This window comes from Cyrtonyx montezumae, unplaced genomic scaffold, assembly GCF_038088225.1.
Source record: "Cyrtonyx montezumae isolate F1298 unplaced genomic scaffold, pur_monq_1.0 scaffold_23, whole genome shotgun sequence".
Classification (NCBI taxonomy): domain Eukaryota; kingdom Metazoa; phylum Chordata; class Aves; order Galliformes; family Odontophoridae; genus Cyrtonyx; species Cyrtonyx montezumae.
The window spans coordinates 11,327,114-11,352,013 of NW_027071970.1; the positions used below are offsets into that span (position 1 = coordinate 11,327,114).

General features: G+C 41.9%; 1 protein-coding gene across 1 annotated transcript; it reads right to left on the reverse strand.

The window, feature by feature from the left end:
* Positions 1-1,207: 1,207 nt before the first annotated feature.
* On the reverse strand, positions 1,208-24,132 carry NAA25 (N-alpha-acetyltransferase 25, NatB auxiliary subunit). The gene is made up of 24 exons (XM_065739262.1): positions 24,071-24,132; positions 21,277-21,362; positions 20,273-20,411; positions 19,247-19,365; positions 17,913-17,987; positions 17,006-17,113; positions 16,479-16,557; positions 15,888-15,999; positions 15,403-15,492; positions 14,906-15,075; positions 14,087-14,199; positions 12,148-12,355; positions 11,271-11,360; positions 10,341-10,521; positions 9,631-9,730; positions 5,843-5,994; positions 5,469-5,594; positions 4,931-5,174; positions 4,588-4,711; positions 4,192-4,257; positions 3,635-3,732; positions 3,297-3,407; positions 2,717-2,863; positions 1,208-1,824 (listed from the first exon to the last, which is right to left on the reverse strand). The coding sequence occupies exons 1-24, from the start codon at positions 24,126-24,128 to the stop codon at positions 1,702-1,704; spliced, it is 2,919 nt and encodes a 972-aa protein (XP_065595334.1). The 5' UTR covers positions 24,129-24,132; the 3' UTR covers positions 1,208-1,701.
* Between the last annotated feature and the right edge of the window lie 768 nt (positions 24,133-24,900).

The window sequence follows — 24,900 nt, forward strand, 5'->3', positions numbered from 1 at the left end:
CTTCTCCATTAATTGCATAATCTCCACACACCCTACGTGTTTCAAAGCATCAACATCGGTTATCAGTCTTGCTTTAATTTAAGGAACACACCCTTCTTTCCAAAATGGCATTTCTATACAACGTGTAAGACAGTTCAGTTTGCTCAGGATAAGTATTACTATAAAACAGACTTAACACATCTCGATATTCCTCCAGCCCAGAGCACTTACCAGACATCACGGTTAAACCATTAGGATCTCCATTACAATTTAGACAACCTGCAGACAGCCTTCTTTCCCTTGCAGGATGGGGCAAAGCAAAACTAAATCCAGCAAGAGCAGCAATGTGAAATTTTTACACAGGGGATTTATTTTAAAAAAATACTCTCATCAACATTCTAGCATTTCTAACAAAACATATTCAGAGGAGATGACCGAGGATTGTCAGCTCTCTTAAAACTTTAAATATAGACTTCAGATACTAGCTGCTTTAAATCAGAAGGAATCCGTAAAAGCCTGATCTGTCCCTTGGATTGTAGGTGCAACACATACATTTTTTGCCTACAAGTTTTAGGCTGCATTACTCATTTAAAATGAAAAACAAAACAAAAAAAAAACCAACACAACAAAACAACAGCAGAAATGCAGATTCAGTGGGAGCAGATGATGTGATTGCACTACGAGAATGCCTAATGAGCTAGTACTTGAATAATCAAAGATCAACTGCAAAAAGCAAGCATACAGTTATAAAAAGTATTCTCAGCCTCATACTACAGCGGAAGCAAAAGTTACCTCTGCCAACTTAAAAACCAAAGCCAATAGGATTTAATTTCTATGAAAATATTTAAGTCTTAAAGTCTCAGTAATCTAAATACACTTCTTTAGAAGTCATGATGATTGCTGTTTTACATTAAACTGTCATGAAATCAGAATGCAGTGTCAGATGTCACTGCAGCTATTATATACACGATCTCTACTTTTGTCTTTTTTTGACGAAACACTGACTCCCATCTCTCTAAAGCTTAATGGCCAAGTTTGCTCCTCCTCAGGCTTGCAGTTTTTCTGAACACGAAAGCAACCTGTGTGTATGCTGATACCTCCTTCCTCCAGCAGCTCTCTCCATGCCCAGCCCTTAGAGGAACCTGCCTCCCCACTAGGCTCTGCTGGAAAGCTGAGGGTGTTCTGTCAGTGCAGCCTCCCATCTCCCCGCTGGGCCAGTGCACTGAACTCAGTAGGACCAGGTGGCTCGTGGACAAACCAGGCAGCTCCAGAACTGGCTCACTTTGTTGGAGGTGGCTGAATGCGGGCACCTACAGCTTCTGCGCTCTAAGGCGAGGACCATACAAAAATTATAACACTGTATGGTGATGAAAACAACTCCTTTGAGATATATGCTTTACACTGGATTTCTATTGCTGCTTCTAACGACCATCTCCAGTTGTTTCTAGAGATCAGAAGGGAAGAAAGTTAAATTTTCTCCTGTTATAGTATGTTTATGAACATGTATAAAAAGTGGTCAAACCCCCGATAAGGGTCCCTGCTTCTTGTTTATGTACAATAATTTAAGTCAGCTGAATACATCTGTAATACCTAAAAAAATTGTTTTGATTTTAAGTCCTTCATGCATTATGAGGAAGTTCTGGATTAAAGTGATGGTATATTGGATGTCGCTTCTGTCTGGGACTCTGGTGTCACTCTCCTGTGGAGTCTGTCAATGATTTCTCAAATCTTTAGTTTTTTAATAGTATCAAGTCTCTTTTTCAGCAGTTCTCCAATTTCCTGAATCGAGTGATGGTAACTGCTCTGGACCTTCCCTTGCACAGTCTTTGTAAACTTTTTTTCTTCCTGCAAAATACAAAAGAGAAACCATTCACTCAACAGCAGTTGTTCAAGTTCCCCTGTGAAATTTCCCCCAGCCATCTCAGTAAACACTAATAAGAAATCATCATCTTGGCATGCAAAGTAGCAGAGAAAACCACTGAACAATCAGAAGGTTACTTCCTCTAAGGATGCCTTCTGCAGATCTTCGTGTAGATAAGTAAGCAGAGAAGGCTGAGTGCCTTCTGTTGTCCAAAAAAATCTCACTTCAGCAGTAAGCTTTGGCTGGCAACATCACCAGCAACACCCTGTTCCTGAATCACACCAGAATTTTCACTAACACTTGAACATGAGAACTCTTCTGAAAAGCTCTTTTTAGATCTGAAAGCACTGGGCTGCAAACGCAGCTCTGGGTCTGAGCAGAGCTATACAAATGAAGATGGGAACATGGAAGAATATACCGACTCCAAGAGTCAGAACCATCACAGAGATCTCAACAATTATATGAAAATACCTTGTCCCTCTAATGTTGAAAATTCTTTGATATAAGGAAAATGTACTTTTTAAACTTTTATTCAAAATTACATAAATTGCAGTCTAAGATTTCACTGCTTTATCAGCTTGTGGTGTTTGTTCTGTTTTCAAAAAGATACTTCTACATCAGCATCATACAACAAGACAAGTGAAATTCTAAATAATGCAAAAATGCAATAATGCATAAATTTTTTCCTAACAGGCAGCTCACGAGACAAGGCAAAGTCACTGTACCAGGTGAAAAACTACATAAAACCCCACCAAACTCACCAATCCAAAATTGTTTAGTCCCTAATATTTGGTTAATAGCAATTAAGTCATCCTCAACAGGTTATCTGTCACACACAAGCACATAGATCACTCAAATAACAATGCAAGATCTTACCTGTAAAAGTAGAGTGTCCTTGAGGGACAACTCTTCAAGTTTTAGTGCAGCTAGAATTATTTCAAGCCCTTTGATGTGATCTATTACATTGGAAGTTAACGTCTGTAGTTCAGTAACATAATCCAGAAAGTGTGTAAATACAGGTGGCTATAAAAATAAAAACAAGCTTTTAATTTATGAACACACATTACTGTATCTTCAATGACTATTTTATGACAGCTCAATTCATAATGCTTCTTCTATCCCACACCCACATAACCCAACACTTCAGCTTAAATCTACCTATCCAGATAAACACTACCAGTTAACCAGCTTACAGCAGTGCATTCACAGCAGGGAGGTCTGTGATAGTCTAGCTGTATTTCCTATTATAAAGTTGTCACACAACGTCAGACATGTGGCAGAAGGCAGAAAAAGAGTTTTAAACAATCAGTTCCAAGTAAATGCTAACCTATATCAGATTCTACAAGGCAGAGTTTATGCAAAATAGTTCAACATGCCATCTATCCTGATTTTTTTTTTTAGTACAAATAGCTGGATTGAGGGAAGGAAGTGGATGAGAAAAGGATATATTATCTACCATAACTACATTGGTTTCTTTTTTTTTCTTCTTCTTTTTTTGCAGGTTGGATTTAAAAGGTCGAAGGACACCATCACAGTAACTTGATACCCACTGAGTGATGGAAATGGTCTGGAAAGAGAGGTACAGGTATGTTACAAGCTGCATTTACAGGAGGCTTCTAAACTCATTGTAGTGTACACACTGGAAAGATGCAGAGTTAGAACATGCAAGAGTTCTGCTTTCGTGACTGACTGTCCGTGCAATTCACTGCATTTTAGTCCCAACATTTCCACTCTATAGTGCTCCACAACTTTTATTTTCCAGCAAAAAAAAAATAAATAAAATAAAATAAATACCTCAACAAAGAAGACTAGGTTTTCTAGCAGGTTTGGCTGAGTTTTCAAGGTGCCATCTCTGACTTCAATCAAGTCACCTTTACATTTATTGAACAAGTCTGAAAAGGAAATAAAGGAAGGTGTTATTCAGGACACGCAGATCAACCAACTTAAATGCTCATTTTCTTGTCCAGCATGTACCTCAGCGTAGCAATCAGCCCTCTGCAGACTAGGCTGCTATTGATAAATGTAGCTAAAGACACTCAAGAAGGTTCAGCTTCAAGGTTTCCTCTAACTTGTATTTCATTACAAGCAGTATCTCCACACAGCACTTGGACCAAGTACCAGGGAACAACAGTTGCTAAGATTTGGCTGCTAGGTAATGAAATGATAGGGTGTAATGTGGATGCAACAACTCTGTGATCAGACAAGCTATGAGGACTCTCAGCCTTGCTCTCAAGCATCTTTCAAAAGGGTCTGCAGATCCATTAATGCATTTTCTGATATTTGCTGCACACGCAGGAGTTTATACCACAAAGCACTAACTACCAGCATTTTTTAATCGAGTTACTACCTACCTGTTAGCCGTTCTATTAAAGACTTGAAACTACTCCCTATCCTCTCCTGGACTTCTGCTGAATCTTCTGAAAGAGAAAAAAAAAAAAGGCAGCCATAAACTATAGGTTCTGTATCTCCTGTTCCCAGAAAACCAGCAGGCATTTACATGTAATTTAATGCTAGCAATGGAAAGCCAATGCAACTGCTTTCAGAGAGGATGCTGTATTACATAAACGTACACTAAAACAATGAAGGCACCAATAAAGCATTAAAGACTCATCTTCTGGATAACAGTGTCATTCAAAAATTAAAACAAGTAATGCTTTGGGCCACAGTTTTCAAACTAAGTGGAAACATACCGCATTCCCTCCCACCTCACAACCATCTGGTTAAACCCCTGCCCCCCAAACACTTACCTAAGCCATTGGTATCTAGTTCATAAATATCACTAACAAGATAAAACAAGCTAGTCTGGCATTGACAGCTGCCATTACTGAAGAAGCCAGCCATTCGGGTAGGAGGAGGGCCAAGGACAGGATACTAGGCAAGAAGCAAAGAAAAAGATAAAGGTGTTGCAGCTTTTCCTTATCCAGAACACAGTGTTTGTCTCTGGCACATCTCAGTCAGATTCATACACTACAAACTCAGGGTCATTACGTGCACTCTGCAGCCTGCTGGACGTTACAAGATGCATTCAGTTTTTCTGCTTGCATTCACGTTCATTTAATATTTGAGGATAGCTTTTTCCTTAATGGGTACCTGAATTTTTTGTTCTAGAAACTTCTTCCCTGAATCCACTGCCGCTTCCAGCTGCTGAAGCAGAGATCGAATTGTATCAATCTTGGATGCGACGCCATTCTCTGCAGTCTTTTCAGAGTTCTTTGGTTGAATACTGTGACTAAGAGTTGGGAGTCCGCTTACTAGCCTTAAAGTTAAAGACCGGATTCGCAACCACAAGGTTTCTTCCTCCAGTGAGAGTTTCCTATGTTCTTCAGAAATGTCCCTAGAGAAAGGCACCAAATGTTTTCAGGAAAATGCTTAGGTTTGCAAAGTTGCAAGCTTCACTCAGGTACAAAAGCCTACCTGAAGTAATCAAATAATGTATTAGGAGGAAAGAATGGTCAGAAATTCAGAAAACCATTAATATGTAAAAAGGCAGCACTGCTATTAGTGATGAATGAATGTTAAGTTTGCAGTTAGCCAGTCTAGAGAACATTTAAGTTGCCCTGAAAGGATTTTCTTCACCATATGCTGTAGGAACAGATACAAGACTACAGTTAGGGATACTTCTTCTCACCTGTCTTTTGGATCCCAGCTGAACAAGACCGTCAGGTCTCTGTTGTCACGCAAGTCTTTCCATGGAATGTCATCCTCTTCTGGGCTCAGACTCATGGACTTTATGCTTTCTTCTAAACTAGAAGATCTGTACATAAGATTAGCTATTATTAAATCAAATATTTGATCACTAGAAACAAACAGTTAAAAGACTGCATTCTCTCCACTGTTCAATTCCTCAGATGTCACCAGTGTTACACAGAGTACAGACAAGGATGCTGAAGGAAAGCAACTTCCAGGTTTTTGTCTGAGAGCTGCCTGCTCAATATTCTACCTATGCATAAATCTTAATTCTTGTCACACTGAAAGTACAGCAGCAGTAAATGCAACACTTACATATTTGCTTCAAGTAAAAGGTCTAACAACATCCGTTCTGTGCGAACTTGTGCAAAGTGAAGGGAAGAGTTCAGCCTATTTCTAAATGCAATGAATTCTGGAATCTTCTCAAATGCACCGTATTTGTAGGCTTGAATGATGTATTCTGAGGTCTACAAGGAAACACACACCAGCTTTGTATTAATTACTTCCATACATTCAGAATAACCAAGAGTTTAACATGGCCAATACCAAGAAATGCCATTTCTGTGGCTTTCACTAACCCAGAAGCTGGCAAATACTCAAACCCTGGGAGAATTTTGCAGTTTTGCTTATCTAAGTCCTCCGAGTAGTTGTGTTCCTTAAATCTGATAATGCCTAGAGGTTCCACTGGGCAGCACTATGAAGTAACCAAACCAACACCAAACAGAAACAGGTTGCTGACGATACAGACTAAAGATCTTATAGGTTGGGAGAGATTATTTTGGAAGATTATATTTTATTGTGGTCTTTCAGATGCATTATTCAATTTGTTGCTTCATTGCAAGAAGTACTTTCAGGCAAAACAGACACATCCCAGATTTTCTGGTACTGACTTGGATGTGCAACGCATATTACCACAACACAGATAAAAAAAATTACTCACACAATTTTTTTGGGTTTTTTATTAGTTTTTTTTTTAATACAGTATCACAAGATCATGCACACATACATGTGTTTCAATACAATCTAACCACCAAAGAAAGCTGTCAGTGTCCATAGGATAGTTTGCTTCCCCTCTGATGAAGCGCTGCAATAGGAGCCACGTAACTAACACTTCTCATCTGTCTGAGCAACTTCCAGAAGATGTCTGTGATGAAGGAATCCCAAACAAGCAGAATTTTTCACTGAAATATATAATAACTGGGATGACAGAGTGAACAGCTTACGATCCCTGTCAATACAGATGGCTGTATTCTTAAATCACTTTCTCTATAAGCGAGAAACTCTGGCAGATCAAGTATTTTCTTCATAGCATGACTATGAAATGCCTTGAAGACCAGAGGCACAAGATGGTCCCCAGCACAACTGAAAAACGTACTGTACTGATCAAGACAACCTGTCCAGAAGGGTTTGAGAGAAGAGGAGCTATCACTCAGTCAAAAGCCACCGTTTTATTTTCTCTTCCTCCCTCCAAAATAAGAAATGCCTTCTAAATAGCTCCTTCCTTTTCCTAAGCAATTTGGTTATTTGCACTGTATGAAAAAAAATATGCCAAATATTCAGCAACATACCCTCTGATACACAGCCTTGCAGAGGTCATTGTCAGGCTACAGGACTGCACTATGGGTGCTAATTCAACTGCATCGACGTGGTTTTAAAATCCCCATAAGACACGTTGGTGCTCTGTTTGCCAGCAGATCTGGAGAAATTAAAGACGGACGGACACAAGAAAATTAGAGAGATTACTTGTGATTCTGCATATTTAAAGGAGGACCATCTTGAAAAGATGGAAGTTGCCTTTTTTGCACCAGTCAAATATAGCAATACTGCCTTTTCTCTCCTCCCTGTCATTGGCATCCTCTCCCAGAGAGGAAGTATTACATCAAGCTTGCACAGTATCCTGGAGGGCTGTTAATTACGAGACCCACTCTTAAAGAGAATTCACTTCAGATTGTGAAGTTCAGCAAGTCAGAAGGACAAAATCCAAAGCAGTCACCTTGAATTAGTAGTTATATATGTGTGTGTGTGTGTGTGTATATTTTAATACCAGATCACACTGCTCACACCCCACACTTTCTGCTCTAGGCAGTGTCCTGTGCATAGCAGAGAGTGCTTGCAGGACAATGTTCCTTATGTTGTAGCAAACACTGCAACTAAAACATCAGTCTACAGAGGAACAGGCAGTAGGTGAAATCAGGTATAAAGGTGGCCTTGGTAGGATAGTCCTCATTTAACACTGCAGTTAGATGCTGTAACAGAAGCTGACAGGGAAGCTGATACCAGGATTCCAATCATGAAAGGGAAACCCCAGCAGAACCACTGCAGCACAGACTCTGGTGGCATATTCTGACCTCGTGATACTGGAGACATCTCACAGTAAAGAACCATTTTTTTTCCACTCTGTTCTTGACGTATCTTAGACAAACAGACACTGAATTGAGCCTTCTCCTGCTGCAGTCTGTACCTTATGGTGGTTTTTGCAGACATCTGCTATTTGCAGGTTAATATGGTTTGTGATGGGTTTCTTACTAAAACAATCTGAAGATGATAACCACTGGAAGCATCCAGAACCTGTGAGATTTGGCTGCTACTCAAGAACAGTGGCTCACAGTTCTTTGGCTGCAATACTCCTAGAGACGTGACATGAGCAGGTTCCAGAGACGTGTCTTTGTCTTGTATCACGAAGCACATATTATTGATTTCACTGTTTTACTCCTCTCTTGCAATTTCAGCCTTTTAAGGTGTGGTAGTGAGGCAAGTTGAACAATTCAGGCACCATTTTGTCAGCATTTCTTGATGATGAGTTGAGTAGCATTTTTCTGACAACAGCACTTGGAACGTGGCTCAGTGGGTCTTTATCAGCGTGCATATGCTGAGTTACTGGAGACAAGTTACCTCGTGCTCTGCACCTTTATCACTCCTGACAAATGACTTTCTTCCTATTTCAATCAGAATGTATTCCAGGAAAAGACAATTTCTTGCTGCTTTACAATACAGCGTTCCCCAAAATCCCATCTGGTAGGTTTTTTTTTCAGTTCACTTTTTTCACCTGGCACATGGCAGTGGTACATTTTATTTAAACAGTTGGTTCCAGGTATGCTTTTCATTGATGTCATTCTGTGTACTAGTACGTAGTACAGCAGTAGTATGACTGTTTCTTCCCCCTATTTGTCCAAAGCATTTCCACCAAGATTTCAAGAGAGTTCTTTACCATTCTCCCACACAACCCATTTTTCATGCTTCCATGGAAAATGTGAAACGAATCTGATGTTTTCCCTATGAATGTACCTCACAGTGTACTTCCCAAATAAGTCTAATGACAAGCACTGCTAGTAATCAGCAAGCTCCAAGTATGATAGATGCCTAGGTCACAGCATGCACTTTAGGAAGGACCCAATCTCTTGCAGGAATTCATCTCCTCTTTCCATTCCATTCTCAAGGTTCTCATTCAAGACAACTCTCTATTAATTCACAACTCTTCATGGGGATGAACTGAATAAAGCAGGTAGTTCCCATTAGCACAAGATCAGACTCAGCAACCTGATCCCATCACTTGAAAATAATAGTTAGTCATGACTTTGAGTTAACTTTTCCCCTCTGAAATTCTCCCACATCGTTCTTTGCGCTTTCATTTTCTGAGGAGCATTCCCCACCACCCACATGTCATCGTTAAGCCACGCTGCTTCAGATGAGTGCAATACAAAGCTCATATATATGTCATCAACATCTTGACCCACCAGCTCTGGCTGCAGTATGACTCTGCAAAGTGTCAGAAGTCATACGACACCAGGACTTATTTGCTGCATTACACATCACACTTATTTTAGTAAATCATTCATTCACTTATAAGCAATCACGGAAACACTTTGAGTATTCAAATTGGCTTACATAAATAAAAAGCTAAAGCAAAACTCCATCTAGCAAGTTACAAACCTTTGTAGTAATAAATACAGGCTGAGGCAACCTCTACTATAAGCACAAAGCTGCACGTATTATTCCCCTGTGTGACTACCTACTACATTCTGTATGTCCTTACGTACAGCACAGAATTCAGTACAGCATACAATTGCCCTGCTACAAGGATGCAGAGGTTTCTTTCAACTTACATCTTTCTGGTTGGAGTGGAAAAACCTGAGTGCAAAATTGCAGGATTGGGATGCAGCAGCGTAATGGCCCAGTGACTCTGCATAGCGTGTCAGAAGATAGCTGCAACACAACACAGCACAAGTCAGACAGCAGCACACATGCTGGGGAATTCTGAATTTCAAATGCAGTTCCGAACAGAGAGCTACAGCCCAACTCAGCTTCACTGAAAAGTCTGGTGATACAACGGGTGTTCTCAACATTCACATTAAGAAGTAAAGGAAGGAATTCTTCATTGCGTGTGGGAGCTCAGAGCTCTTGCTCACTTCACAAGATGGATGGAGGAACTTTAGACACTCACAAGCACACTAATTGAGGAAAGGCCATTTGGTTGTGTTTGCTTTAACCACTGCTCCCCAACTTTGCTCAGCAATGACCCAGGCTAGAACACCTAGCTACATCTGGTGCCGAGATACATATTTCACAGATTTATTTCAGATTCTGTTTAATTACTATTCCTAAGGTCCAAAAACGATTACAATCATACAAGAAAGATACTCTAAAGGCAGAGCACAATTTAGTAGATGCATTTTATGTAATTCTAGAACACTTTCATAGAACACAGTGAAAATATGACAGTCTGCTATGTTTCAGTAGCAATGACAACTGAAGATCTCAGAAATGGTTACTGAAGGGTCACTACAAGCAATTATTCTCAGTATATACTACCCACCCGATGGTGTCGTGCTGTATGTGTTTTGCATCAAGGCTGGAGTAGAGCTCCGCAACCGGTTCAAATGCACCAAGCCTGCAGTAGATTCGAATGAGCAGCAACTTAAACTGAGCATTAGAAGGACTATGAGATAATCCTTCTTCTAAAAGGGTTAGGCACTGCCACACAGCCATCTCTTCACCTGGTGACAAAGGTAAAAACATAGGTGTGAACAGGGAGGGGTATTTCACACTGACAGCACAATTCGCTTTGGCATCAAAGCTCCCTTCCTCATTTTGCACTTCACTCAGCACGTTCCCATGTATTTTATCATGCAGATAACATTCATCAGCCACGTTTCTGCCCTTAAAACATAGCACCCACCCCAGCACTGCAGGCGATGAGAGAATAATTCTTCACAGGGAATATCCAGCTCACATCTGCACAGAGCAAAGCCCTCACATACTGGAGAGACATTTCTGAGATTCTGAGACTAATAGGGCAGAGCTGATGAGAAGTGCAGAATTACTAAAACCAGAGCAATGAGTCTCAGCAGAAGTCTAGAAGCCAGGAATCCAGGAGACAATGTATATCAAGGAGAAAAAAATATTTTCAGAACACCTCTGATATCAGAAGGGAATTGTCAGCATAAATGGTGCAAAGGGAGAGAATAATATCTACATGGTGAACTTGGAACAAGCTTCTGGGGATGGACTACATTGAGCTGCATGAGTAACTAGCAAAATTCTGCCAGGACTTACACAAATAATTAAAAAAAATTAAATCCCTTTAGAGGTCAGCAAGATTGAGAGGCTCCTGAAATATCACACTGCAAGAAGAAAGTGAAAGCTACAAGATTAATGAGCAATGCCACATATGTATTGGCCATAAAGGCACAATCTGCCTACCCACAACCATCCCAGGTGGCATTAAGCAAATTTAGAGACATACCTTCCTCTAGCCACAGGTCGAGCAGCAGGTGAACTGCAAGGAGGCAGTAATAATCTGAAAACTGCAATTCAGTTTTCAAACAAGTTTTCCCTAAAAAGAAAGAAAATATTACCCTGAATTGCAGAGCTAAATAACTACTATGCTGTCAGCTGTTTTACACATTGCCAACACAATCAAGTGGCACAGACACCTGACAGATGATAGCCACTGCTGAATTTATAAATCCCAGAGTTGTCTTGAAAACTACAACTACTGTACACATGCTCTGTACCTTCTGGTTTTTTACCCCCAATCCATTGTGCTTGAGTTATCCAAGCAACACATTTTATTTTGTCTAACATTATGCTTTCTTGGCTCCTCCGTTCTCGGATTCAAACTCCAGACAGAAGCAATGAAAACAAATCAACAGTTTTCACACAAATTCAGTTTTCCATCCTGATAACGAATGAATTCCTGTTCATGATTTTGAAAAAAAGTCTGTCCACTTCATACGTTAACATCTGCTAGAAGAAAGGACTTTGTAACTCCAAGATTTAAAAACTGGTAATAATGCCCGTGTTTTTTGTCCTATTTGAACCACTGGATAAAACCTGCCCTTGCTTAAAGGCACAGGCAAGCAGACAAATGTACCATTCCTGAGTAGCTCAGGTGTCTCATTTAAAGATACAAAATTGAAAAGAAAACTCAAAAGGAAACAGAATTCAGGTGCCCAAGGATGTAATAACAAAGGAGAGAACACATCTAGCTGCACAAAGGATGTTTTACATCAGCAGTCATATAGGCCATCAGAGTTTGTGCTGTCCCATTCCCCTGGAAAAAAAAAACACTCTGAAGCTCACAAAAAAACCACAACACTAGTTTCAAAGCTTTTCCTCACCAAACTCCAATCCATGGTGGTATCTTAACATTAACTCCCGGACCACAGTCAGCTTTTGCTTCTTATCCATGGCATGATAGATACCAAGCAATCTGGAGAGCTGCACCACACACAAGTGCTGTTGAAGAGCTTTGATATCAGCTGGCAGTGCAATTTCACTCTCTGCTGTTGATGATAGAGGGATTACTTCCAGCAACTGACTGATGAACTGGAAGAGAAACAGTTGTTAAATTTTGCAGGGCAGCTGGAACTACACAAACAGAAGACATCATTTCCTCCCTCAAATCAAGAAAAGCAAACTAGGTGGAAGTGACAGTGTAAACCTTGACATAAATTGGCAGTTAAAGAGCTTGCTTTTTAATTTTTACTTTTGGTGAGCACAAGTCATGGTTTCGTTTAATAGCTTAGCTCATCAAACAGACAAAAAAAACAACACAGGAAAGTTCCCAATACACTGGCACACAAGGGATTTCAAGCACTTGTCAACACTCAAAAGTAATAACAGATGCAATTAAAATAATTAGTTACTGAAAGTGTACAGCACATTTAATGGGAAATTGTGATTTTGGACTAGTTGTTACATTTTCTTTCAACTCGGAAGCAGTGCAGCATACCTAGTGACGTCATCACCTCTGATTAATTTTTTTAATTAAATCGTAAGAAAAGCAGTGTCTTGCTGTATACAATTTTAATTAATGGGACACAGCAGATTTCTCACAACACAATCAGGACTGGACAGTGGGTTTTTTTTGTTGTTGCATTAACATTCAACAGCATTTACAAACTTAAAAATGAGTTTAAGTTAATGAATTCAGCTTTACTGGTCTTGAAATAAAAGAACTACAAGTGCAAGGGAAAAATACCAATCAAAACCATATCAAGAACAGCAGCTAGGTAAGAGGAACACAGCACCATGCACACAACTCTAGTTTTCCTACAGATTTTGATGAAGATCTGACAAATATTTGCAGTTTGCGATTTTACTGAGTTGGGCAAGAGCAACCAAATCACTGCACTGCATACTTCAATTCATGCCTCTAGAAATCCAAGACTGATGTTAAGACAATTTTTCTTGGAGTATCTACATATTTTCAGTGGCCAAACAAGATCACTAAGATTTTTCTTTTTTTTTTTTTTCATGGAAAATTGAGATTAAACCTGTTCAGCAATTCCAGTTACCATGCCCTGGGATCACCACTTCCAAAATTACAAGTTATACGTACTACTGTCCACAGCCGCTGCCAGTGTGTAAAAACACTTCTCATGTAAAACATCAGCAGCAAGCAATACATGTCAAGGCCACCATTCTCCTTATTAGTAAGGCTGCAGGCTTACAGGTCAATAAAATATGTTCATAAACTTAGAAAACAACACTATCTATACTTTGTTTACAAATGCTTTAATGAAAAGCCTCTGGCTGATCCAGGATTCTCCATCTAGCCTACCCAGCACTAAACTGTACACAATGGCTTTGAGAAACAATGGGATGAGCAATAGGATTCCCAGCTGCTGAAGTCATTCAACAAGCTACTCATGACTCTGCACAAACAGAGTTTTCAATCAAAGAGAACTCATTTCAAAAAGACTCTGGAAAGGTTGCCATAGTTCTCTTAGTCACTGCTTGATCAGTATCAACATGTCCATTCTTCAACATTGCAGCAGAGCAAAACATGCAACAACCTACCTGCATCCATCTTTCCAACTAAACATGTAACTTGAATGAGAAAAATAAGGGATGGGTAAGATAGGAAAGGAGAAAGATGATATTGTATAACAAAAGCTGCAGTACACAGCAAATACATCTCCCCATCTGCTATTCTAAACAGATCAAGCTTCAGCTTTTTCCATCTCTCAATATGATGCAGAGGTGCCTTAACAGAAGAGTGTTTGAGTGCAAACAAGCACTCTGGTTCCCGCCAGCATCTCAGACTTTCCTCACCTTTGTGTATTGGCTGGAGGGGAGGAGATCCACAAATACTTTGAGATCAGTGAAACAACAGGGTTTGTCCCCAAATTTTACGAAGTACTGGAACATTAGTTCTTCTGGATCACCTACGAAAAAGGGCCAGTTCATCTTTTTAATATGCTCCATTAAAAGCAGAACCTATCAGATCGCTTTGAGAAACATTTGGCAATTCATTTTTAATTTGGGCTTATGCAGAGCTTTACAGTACTGTTAGCTGCACTGCTGCAGGCTTCAACCAATGCTCGCTGTCTCTGGTAGCCAAGGACACACCCTAAGAGCTTCAGTCAAGCTACTTTGGCAGATAAGAGCTCAGCATAATAGGCATGCATGCATAGTCCCTGCTTATCTAACTCATTTAGGAACTAGTAATCACAGATATCTCTGTAATCATATTTTCTCCCTCACTGACTCCCTGACTGCAGTTTTTAAATGCAAGTTGTTAAAAAAGCAAATCCTGGTTTTATTGCAAAACAAAACAAAAACACAACAACAAAACATCCAGAGATTACAGCTAAACAGAAAGACTGTACAAAAGCAGCAAGGCAGAAACGCACTGCTCATCACAATGACACTGATCAACAGATCCTTTAACCTGCTTACTATTACAAGCCCTGCAACATCCTGAAACAACCTTCCTTTTTCAAGGCTCATCTTCTAATGCTTTCAATATCTCTGCATTACTGAAACCAGGTTGTCATAACACACTGCTGAATGATGTACATGCTGAATTAAATACAAAGAGACTGTTTTGTGTTCTCTCTCCAAAGTTTCCCATCTCGTGGTGGCTCTTACCCAGTTTATACTCATCATTACAGCCCCTGCAACGCAATCTTCTGATCAGTTCCAGTTTTGCTAGATATGGCCCTCGGAGCGGCCGAGTGCTCTTAGATTCTTCTGTTATCCTCTCTTCTATAAATTTCACAGCTTGCTCTATAGAATAGTGTACCTCTCCTTCCAAAGAGCTGTGCAATCAAAGAGAAAAGTGTTTTATTTTTCCCCCGGTTCCTAGGTCACTCCCAACATGTGTTCAACATACTCCCAGAACGCTCTCAAGGAAATCTGGCATGATGGATTCCCTAATTCAGCAACATGAAAAACACTGGGAGAGCTCTACAAAGTACAAAGCACTATTTATACAGCTGTTTCCAACAGACTATTGCCAGCCTCCAAAACAAAGCAGGGGGAAAACGTCTTCTGGAGCCTGATGTCAGGAAGACAACCAAAGACACAGAGAAGGCAAAGTTCCCTCTAACATAACAGAAACATTTACAACAGAACTGTTGACTTACTGTTCTTCTTCCAGAGGAGGTGTCCAGGATTCATCTATGAGTTGAAATACTGAATCAAAGTAGGTTATATAGAACTGCCAATCATCTGAGCTGAAACAAAAAGCAGGCACAGAACAATGCTTAGGAACTGCTGAAACAGGAACTCACTCCTCAAACAGCATTCCTTGCAAAAGCTGAATTTAAGGTACAGCAAAGATTTACATTACAAAAATACAAATGTACTAGGAATCACTTCTCCTTTAATAGATCTTGCAGCTACAGTTCTGACAAAGGCTCTTCCCTGTGACCCCCACCACAAATCCTTCAGAATTCTACTTTGCTGCCTTCTTCCTCACTCACTGGAGTGTAAATATTTGGGAACCCTCTCAGAAGTCTCTGATATTCTTCTGCTTTAACCACCATTTACAAGAACAACTGAAGAAGGCAGTTCACAACCAGTCAGGGATTTTTCTTCAGCTCTCAGTAAGATTGCAGAAATATCTCACTTTTTCAGCAGCAGTCTCCTCGACAGCGCATTGCACTCTGGCCACCTACACAGCTTCTTGTACATTGCCATACACTTGTTCTCACGGCTTTGGAGCTCACTTGTCAACTTCTCTAAATTAAAAACAGAAGGGCAAATTTATTTAATCAATGCATTTCCTTCTGTTATTATAAAGCATCAAAGCAACTTATTATAGTCACGGATGCAAAGCAGTAAGACAACAGAAGACTCTCAAAGGCTGGAAAGGCCAAACTTCCTATGCAAATCTTCACATCCCAATTCCTTAAAACTGCAAGAGAATTTTAATCTCCAGAAAGAAACAGTCCTCAAAAATCAAGGTTATAGAATAAGCACACTCCTGCAAAATGCATTGCTGAATATGATTCTTAACTATCATAAGCATTTGGGTAAGATCAGTTTACACGAGAGAACCTCCAGAGTTTGCTTCAATGTTTGAAACTGGCACTAAGAAGCAAGCTTGCTTACAGGTGTTTCTTCCCCTTCCCCCCCCCCCAAGCCAGTGGACAATCTGAATCAAAAGAGCTACTGTTCCACCACGTGCCTGTGATTATTAATTGACAAAGTAAGTTACCTCCTAGCTTTCCTCTCACAACGTCTAAGGCTTCCTGATATTTCTCCAAACGTTCCAGAATCATGTAGTAAAGTTCAACCTTAAAAGAAACATCAGACTGCAATGAAACTTGCTAGTAAAACAATATACATGTATGCCAAGAAAGTGACTTGTGTTACTGCCATTAGAAAGAGAACACAGCAAGGACAGCAAAGTTATCTTTTAGCATCCCAAGGGCGGAGCATTCAGGAATTTAGGTCTTTTTTCCATTATCAGTCCTAAAATGTCTCTCGGGGCCTCCCAAGGAGCAAAAACACATACTTCCTCAAGTCAAATCAAATGCCAAAGAATTTCCTTGGCCACACTCTTTCACACCCCACCCCACCCTCTGCCTCATCTCCTTCTGTACCACTACATTCACATTTAATCTCAGAACACTACTGATTCTTATCTTTGCAAACTTAAAATAATCATCTTCCTTTAACACTGCACTCCCTGTCTCAAAAATGTTCAAATCAAACTGAAAAAAAAATATCTGCGAGTCTTACTTCAGCCTCAGCTTCGATCTTATCCTCTTTTACCATTTTTTCCACCATTCTCTCAGCAAGTGGCAAAAACATCGTCTTGGAGAGGTTTTCGTCCTGTGCTGAAATAGACTACAGAAAAGAAGAACTACTGTAACAGATCATCACCTTTTGTGCTGTCCCATACATTGCTTTCCCCTGTGCTCCATAAGAGAGCCAAGTCAGATGCTTTAACCCCTCTCCCCCAAATTCAGAAATACCATCCATACACACAGAGAGCAGCCACACCATTGAACGGGCAGCAATAAAGCCAGTGAGCTGAAACACTCCCTCTTAACTGCACTGCCTAAAGACAAGCATCCAGGCACACAATAGCCTTGGCAAATAACACATAGCAAGAACACACCTGGATTTTCCATGGCACAGGACTTTGGAAAATGTAATTAACAACTCCATGCTTATTTGCTTGGCCAGTACTTTGTCAGGTTGTTTAACTTCTACTTGAATCTACTACCTCAACTAACACAGATTATCTGCTGTCTACCACTGCAGACTTTCTGCAAGCTGAAAGACATGCTACGTCCAGCACTCCTAGAGCCTTTGTAGCCTAGGTACAAAAAGCCACAGTTCTGCCTAAGAGGCTACAGACAGTACCTTTCTAACTTAAGGGCCAGTAGGGTACTAGCCAAGATAGGAGAAGTAGTTGTAAAGCTGTAATATAGACCAGTTAAGCTGCATTAAAAGAAATACAGCACTTGTTTTGAGCCACATCAATAACGTGGTTTCAGGAAGGTTCCACCCTCCCAGCACCATACAGAAATGGTTCAGACATTTTATTTAAGATAGCTCTAATATTTTTACTCAAAATATTTCTATATGTTTGCAGTACACCTGCAGTAAAAGTCAAACTAATTTTCAACACTGTACAGACCTGCATAATCAGGCTCATCACGGACCAAAAATAGTAAGGATTTTTGGGTACAATCTTATAAAGTGCCATTCCAGCCTGAAAAATAAGACAGATCAATTATTCCTAAAATATCTCTCAACAAACTGCAATGACAGTCAATGCAAGTTAAGCAGCAATGATGGCAGCAAGCAACTTGAAAACAGCAACTAGATGGGAGAGCTTTTAATCAACCCCTACATCTTTCCTGTACTTAACACAATGCTGAAGAAGAAAGGGTGAAAGTTTCAAGGATGAAATACTTTGAGCAAGTTCGACAAGGAACAGCAACGAGTATGTGCATGTATGACTGCTTGAACAGATGACAGCTTTAATTAGAAATGGTAACTGCATCAGGAAGCAGAAGATTTATCCGTTAAGAGCAAGCAAGATATTTCCAGCACTGACTTTTTTTTTCAGGCAGCAGAAAAAATCAACTTTAACTTCTTGGATATTCAGTGACATAATGTATCAAGCAAAAAAAACAGACTTTCAGTCTTTAACATTGTATTGACACACACACCATCTTAGCAATAATCCTTTAACTTGGTGCTCCAGAACCATCAGTGAAATAACACTACAGCTCAGTATTTTCTTTCAGTTATTTAAACCACGCATATAAAAATTCAAGTCACCTTAACACAGTGGAACCAAGGAGTTCAGGAGTCATTTACTGGGCTCCTTTTATTTTTTTATACAGAAGAGCAAACGCACATGTTCTGAAAAGCATCTTCCATTTATAGGCATTCTCCAGGCACCTAATTTGGAAGTGATGAAAACAAAACTAACCAGCATGACAACGCTCTGCCAGCTGAGAACATGAACTTTCAGTTTGTTCAAGCCTAATTGTATGTTAGATTTCAGAGGTAAGAGCAAGGGCAAGATTGCTTTCCTAAAGACAACAGTAAATTAAGGAATAAATCAAGACTGAAAGCATGGAACAGAAAATCTTGCTAGACCATCTTGTATGTGTTCCCAAACTGCTTTATAATACACAGTAACCAGCACACCATTCAAGACAGACAAAAACCTCCTGTTCCAAAATCGCCCATCAATGCAGATATGCATACAGAAGGCACAATCATCCTTCTCCTTTTAAGGAAAAGGAAACATTTGTCTTCACATAACCCGTTCCCTAAAACAATGGTATTTTCAGCCCTTCTGCAAAACTAAAGAGCATAACTTCTGCATCGACTCAGCCTTCCTTTCTGGACGATTACACGTGACTTGAAGAGGCGTTAACAATTTTGTTTAAACAAAGGAAAAAAAAATGGTTTGTGACACCTCAAAATGACCAGAACATCAACCATTGATCGTACCTGTTGCATCTTCTTGTATTCTCCAACCCTGGCATAGGCCATGAAGAGATGAGAGTGATACTCCTCACTGTTGGGGACTTTCTTTACAGCTGCCTCATAAAGTTTAGTTACAAGTTCCGCTAAACCAAAACCAGATGCTTGAGTTAAGACACATTTGGGACTAAATTTATAGTACAGCTACCTAGAGATAGCATCAGTGATACTCTGAAGAGTAAGCTAATTATTCTCATTAACCACAGAAATGGTACTCACTCCTCTAAGACCACAAGTACTACAAACAGTCGTCTAAAGAGGAAAGTGCTTAAAAGAACACAAAACAAAAACCAAGAACAGTTTAACAGCAACAACCGGACTGCTCAGAAATGCTTTTAAGTACATCCCTTGAGCAAAGTTATCTGTTTTGGACCACTAAACTGAGTCAAAACTTCTGGTCCTGGCAGAGTGACTCCACATCAATTACGTGTCAAAACTCAAAACATTTTCAGAGCCTGATATCAAGTTAGGTACTCTCACTGCAGGCTTGTCCAGGTGACTTCTCTCTTTTCTCAGGTGCACTCTTAGGAAGAAAAATACTTCAAACTGTATTTCTTAGTAATAGGTCTATCATGACAAAATAATTAGGACATTATGATAAGCAAAACTTTGTTCTCATCCTTCCAACATTTTTCTTCCTTAGGCATACAGTCATATCTCAGTGTAACACTAAAAATAAGTGATTTGGCAACAACAAAATAAGCGAACTCAGGCTGATCATGATGGACAGTTATGGCATGCCATTCGTTTAGGAACTGTGCACAAAATAATACTAACGAGAGAAGCCTAAGCAAGGTTCCTTGCTTCCTGGTGATCACCAGAACCTTAGAGATATTTATAACATGCCATTTAAATTCCCCAGCCTCTTGACAATGTGTTTGAACGTACTCGAACTCTGGACTTCATACACTTCCCATGAAGCTGTGGGTCATGTATACTTTAAAAACAAACCCTTAACTATGATTTTTAAGAGAAGCAAAGGAAAAAGCTTACGTCGGTGCATCTCCCGGTAAAGAATCGTTAGTGCTTGCAAGGAATTATCATCTGTGGGTTCAAGTGCTGCTACTTCTTGTGCCAGAGCATACGCTTCATCTTGCTTGCCAGTTCTCTGCAAGCCAATTGCCTTTAGAACCTATTGATATAACACAGAGGCAACTGTTAAAAACAAAGTTGGCAGCTACCAGTGAAAGCCTTCTCATTCCTCAAGAGGAGAAGGTTTGCCCAAGCACCTAATTACTTCTAGAGAACTCAAGTTTTTAATGAAGCTTCTAACCCATATGGCTGTAGTGGAAAATTTCCAAGCATAAGCTGCATTAAATAGCATGGCTTTGTATTCTTAATACACACGCAGGCCACTAAAGCATCAGCTGCATCTCAGTTCTTATCTACAGGCTCAAAACTGACCAGTCCTAAACATTTTTTTTTCTTTTAATAAGTGGACAGAGAAAAGTCACATGAATGAAAGTCAGGTCAATGATACTTCAGCCCAGGAAGCTTTCAAAATGTGGAAGTGATCTGAACTGTAGAGGAAAATCCATAGGGAAATATACAAAGATACTCAAGCGTTCACGAAACTGAGGAACGAAACTCTTCCCCCTTCAGTGGGAGCATAGCAAGGAGGACAGTGAATGAGAAGCAGAAGAGCAAATGCCTCAAAAAACAACTCATGTTTCACTAAGAATTACGCCTTCCAAATGAACTATTACAAATAGGTACCACAACTTATTTTCAGGCACAGCTCATCTGCCCTGCTTGCTCGCAGAGGCTCTGATAGAGATCTAGACAATTAGCACAGGTGTAGCCACCTAACTCGCCATCAGAGGCAGCTCCTTGGGAAAACCAGGCAAATAAAGAACTGCATGAATTAGAGTAGTCAGGTATTCCAGAGTGTTCTGAGTACACTGCGGTCTCTGGAAGATCAGACCATGGAAGAACACAGCAGAGCACTGCACATCTCAAACTATGCTCAACCAGCGAGGTCAGTGAACAACACTTACCTTTGCACAGTGAAGATCCTTGTGTTTTTTGAGCAGTTTATCTGCTTGCTGGATTGCCATTTTATTATTGCCATTATCAAGGTAATCTGAATAAGAAGAACATATGCAGCATTAAAACAGAACACAAAAGCACTCTAGAAGGCTACCTCTGATCCTACTGAGGGCTAGGTGCTGTTAGGGCAGCAATGCAAAATGCATTTTCCTTGTACAGTTATTCCTAAACCAAACAGTCAGGCAATGTGTCATTTTGTAGACTAAGTATTCACCTCACTGTACTAGTTCTAGTCACCCAAACAAACAAGCTTTGGTAATTATTCCACGAAGGCCATCATGCCAACAAAAGAGCTGCATAACGCAGCAGGTTCTGCAGCAACAGCCCTTCCTGTGTAAGGCAGATTTTGCTCTTTGCTTCAAGGAAAAGTGGGAATTAACCAGGTGGGCTGCTGGGAGACTTTCAGTGACTTCTAATGGGCAGGAGGTCAGAAACCACATACTCGCAATCCATCAAAGTATGAAGTGAGATGAATTCCCCACATGCTCCATATTTGAGGCAGAGCGAGACTGACCCTAACAGAATACCACTGTGCCTTAACCAGAGCAGTTCTAAAGACAGAGAAGTGGAGATATCCAGCTATCCAGTAGCCCAACACTCAGCTGTAAGAAAAATTCTGCCTCCAGAACATTTTCTCCTTCTTTCAGCTTTGCATTTTAAATTCAACTTCCCCTACACCACATTATCATATTTCAGACAATTACAAACGAGCAATTTGAGGATAGAGCACGGGCCCAATGTTCTTCCCCTCCCTCAACAACTAATACTTATTAACCCAAATCTAGCAGAAAAACTGAGCTGCACTTGATGTACCAACAAGAGAAGGGTCTGCTCATGCTGCTCTGGCCTCTCCCCTAACAAATGAGGAGTAGATGTAATGCTGGAATACTGAACTCACATTACACACCCTTTTATCTCGCAGCTCTCATTATGAGATAGAGCTCTCAGTGAGTCAAGAGGTGACCTTTAGCAATTCCTCAGTACACTGTACAAAATGTGCATCCATACTAATGAGATGTATATTCAGCAGCCTTAACGTTTGCTTCCACAGCCAAGTGGTGCAGATTTAAAGTAGAGCTAATTGGACTCCTGAGACCATACAGACAAAACCTCAAACGAGGCTGCCAGCCCACACCAACCAAAACAAAGTGTTGCTGTATCAGATATTCAGGCAATCTGAATCCATAACACAGCACCTTTCCACGAGTTAGCTGCCTACTATGGAAACCTGTGCATTACCTGGACCCTGAAAGCTTCAGCAGAGACTTCTCAGCAGAAAGATCTTAAATATTCTGCAACAGAACTTCCCAACGATCTCTCCACACAGAGAGAGAGATTTCTTGATGTAAGGATCACGTTATAAAGTTTCACTTGCATGCCAGCTACCCACCAGCCTGCACCGCCTGCCTCGGGGCTGCTCAACAGCTCGCTGCACCGATAGCATCTCTGCTTCAGGTCTTCTGAAGTAAATCAAACAAACCACAAACCTCTCTGCACAACAAAAAGGTTAGATTTTATAACAAGGAATAACTTTGTCGGAAGCCAAAGCGGTTGGCAACTCCCAGAGAAACTCCAACTACAGGAAAAAAATGTTTCAGCCCATGCTAGCTACAAGTCTGCAGGTGGTTAAGTTCAACGGCTGCAGATGCAACATGTGAGCCTGCAAGTGAAGGCACACAAATTCAGGCAGACCATAAACACATCCGTCAGTGAGCCCCAATTAATCACGGCACAAGGTGCGACGTGGAAAGTGCTTTTAAAAGTAAGAGAGCAAACCTCAGCCTTGTTCTGCACATCTCCTGCCTACAGCTCCTGCGAAGCTGTGCTTCCACCTGTGTACAGAGCTACACGGTGACGGGGGCTCTGCAGCACCAAAAATCAATTCCGACCTGCAGAGCTACAACCAATTATGCAACAAACTTTCAAGCAGGAGCTTGGCTTGATAAGGGCAATCAGAGCTTCCCTCGATTCCTCCAGAACAGAGACGCAAACCTGAACCCAGCAGCTCTCCCGTGAGAGCAGTGCCCAGGCACAGGGCATCCCGCAGCTCGCCCTTCCCAGAGCGGTGCAGCTCTCCGTGACTTTACCGGGAGAGGCACTGACCGGATCGTGAGCGTCCCGTGGAGCTGCAGTGCACCTTTCTGTTTCAGAGGAGGAATGACTATAACCTCTTCCTCTGTATTTGCATACGTACAGAAACTGGTTAACAGTTTCTTCATCAATCCCGAGCGCAACATCCCTGGAAACATTTCGGGGCAGTTCATGCGAGAGATCCCCCAGCACTACCGCTCCTTCCTCACCTTCAAATTCATTTCCCTAAGAAATCAGGCCGCGCCACTCCGCACGCAACTTTAAAGCGCCCGTGATCCCCCGTTTGTTTTCATTACACGCACGATCCAACCCCACGCAGGACGACACGCAGGACGACACGCAGGGGCAGGCGCGGGACGAAGCGGCTCCGCCAAGAAACCAAACGGGCACCGAAAGCCGGAAGAGCCGGGAGCGCCGGGAACCGCACCGAGCGCGGCGCCCACGGGCGGGCGTGGAACGGAGCCCACGGCCGCGCGGGGCGGGAGGGCCGCGGCGCCCACAGGCGGAAGGGGCGGCCTGGCGGCACGCACCGGGCCCGCTCGCTGCCCGCCCCGCCCCGCAGCCCCACGGGTCCGGTGAGCTCCGCGGGACGGCGGCACAGCGCGACACGCCGCACAGCGCCCAGCGGGGAAAGGGCCGCGCGCTCCGTACCGTAGATGGGCCGCAGGCGCCGGTCGTTGGGGTCCTGCACATGGCCCCGCGCCGCCATGATGAGAGCGCAGAACCGCAGTGCGCAGCCGCCGCGCCGGGGGCGGGGGGAAAAGGGCCGGCCCCGCTGCGCTCCGCCCGCCCCGCTGCGATGCGGTGCGACATGGCCGCGGGGGCACCGGGAGCGGCGGCTTTGGCACCGTGCTTGTGCTCCTGTGGCTCGCGGCCGTGCTGAAATGCGTTGGATCTGAAGCTGCTGCGCTGTGTCTGAAGTTCCCGTGGCGGTTCGGTTGCACAATGCTCGGTTAAGGTTTTATGTCGCTAGGAACAGTTGGCCCCTTCATCTCCGTGTGCGGGACCTCGGGCTGGCGTGTTGATGTGGCCGATGGCCGCTGGGTACTGCCTGGTGATGTGCGAATGCTCACCTAGACAGCACCAGCGTGCAGCCCTCTGTGGGCCCGATGGGTCAGACTAATTCCAGTTAGTTCATAGAGTGGATTGGGTGGGAAAGGGCTCTCAAAGGCCACCTGGTCGCACTGCCCGCAGCGCACGGGGACACACACAGCTCACGGTGCTCACAGCCCCGTCCTGGGACCAAGGCTGCGTGCAGGGGTGGGGCAGCACCGCCTCTCTGTGCACCCCGTGCCACTGCCTCACCGCCCTCAGTGTGAAAGCTTGCTTATACGCAGTCCAAATCTCACCTCTTTAGTTTGAAGCCATTTCCCCTCGTGCCAGCACACAGACACTGCTAAAGGTCCGTCCCTTTCTTACAACCTTGCCCTGGTTGGTTCTGCTTCAGCCCCGCAGATGAGTGCTTTCTGCGGTCTATGGCT

Bases quoted from the DNA above. Each gene is read 5' to 3' on its own strand.
- NAA25 (XM_065739262.1), bottom strand. From the start codon at position 24,128: ATGGCGGCGCGGGGCCATGTGCAGGACCCCAACGACCGGCGCCTGCGG. The intron at 20,412-21,276 runs GTAAGTGTTGTT...TTATATCAATAG, and splicing joins AGGATCTTCACTGTGCAAAG to GTTCTAAAGGCAATTGGCTT. The intron at 3,733-4,191 runs GTAGGTAGTAAC...TTTCCTTTTCAG, and splicing joins TTTAATAGAACGGCTAACAG to ACTTGTTCAATAAATGTAAA.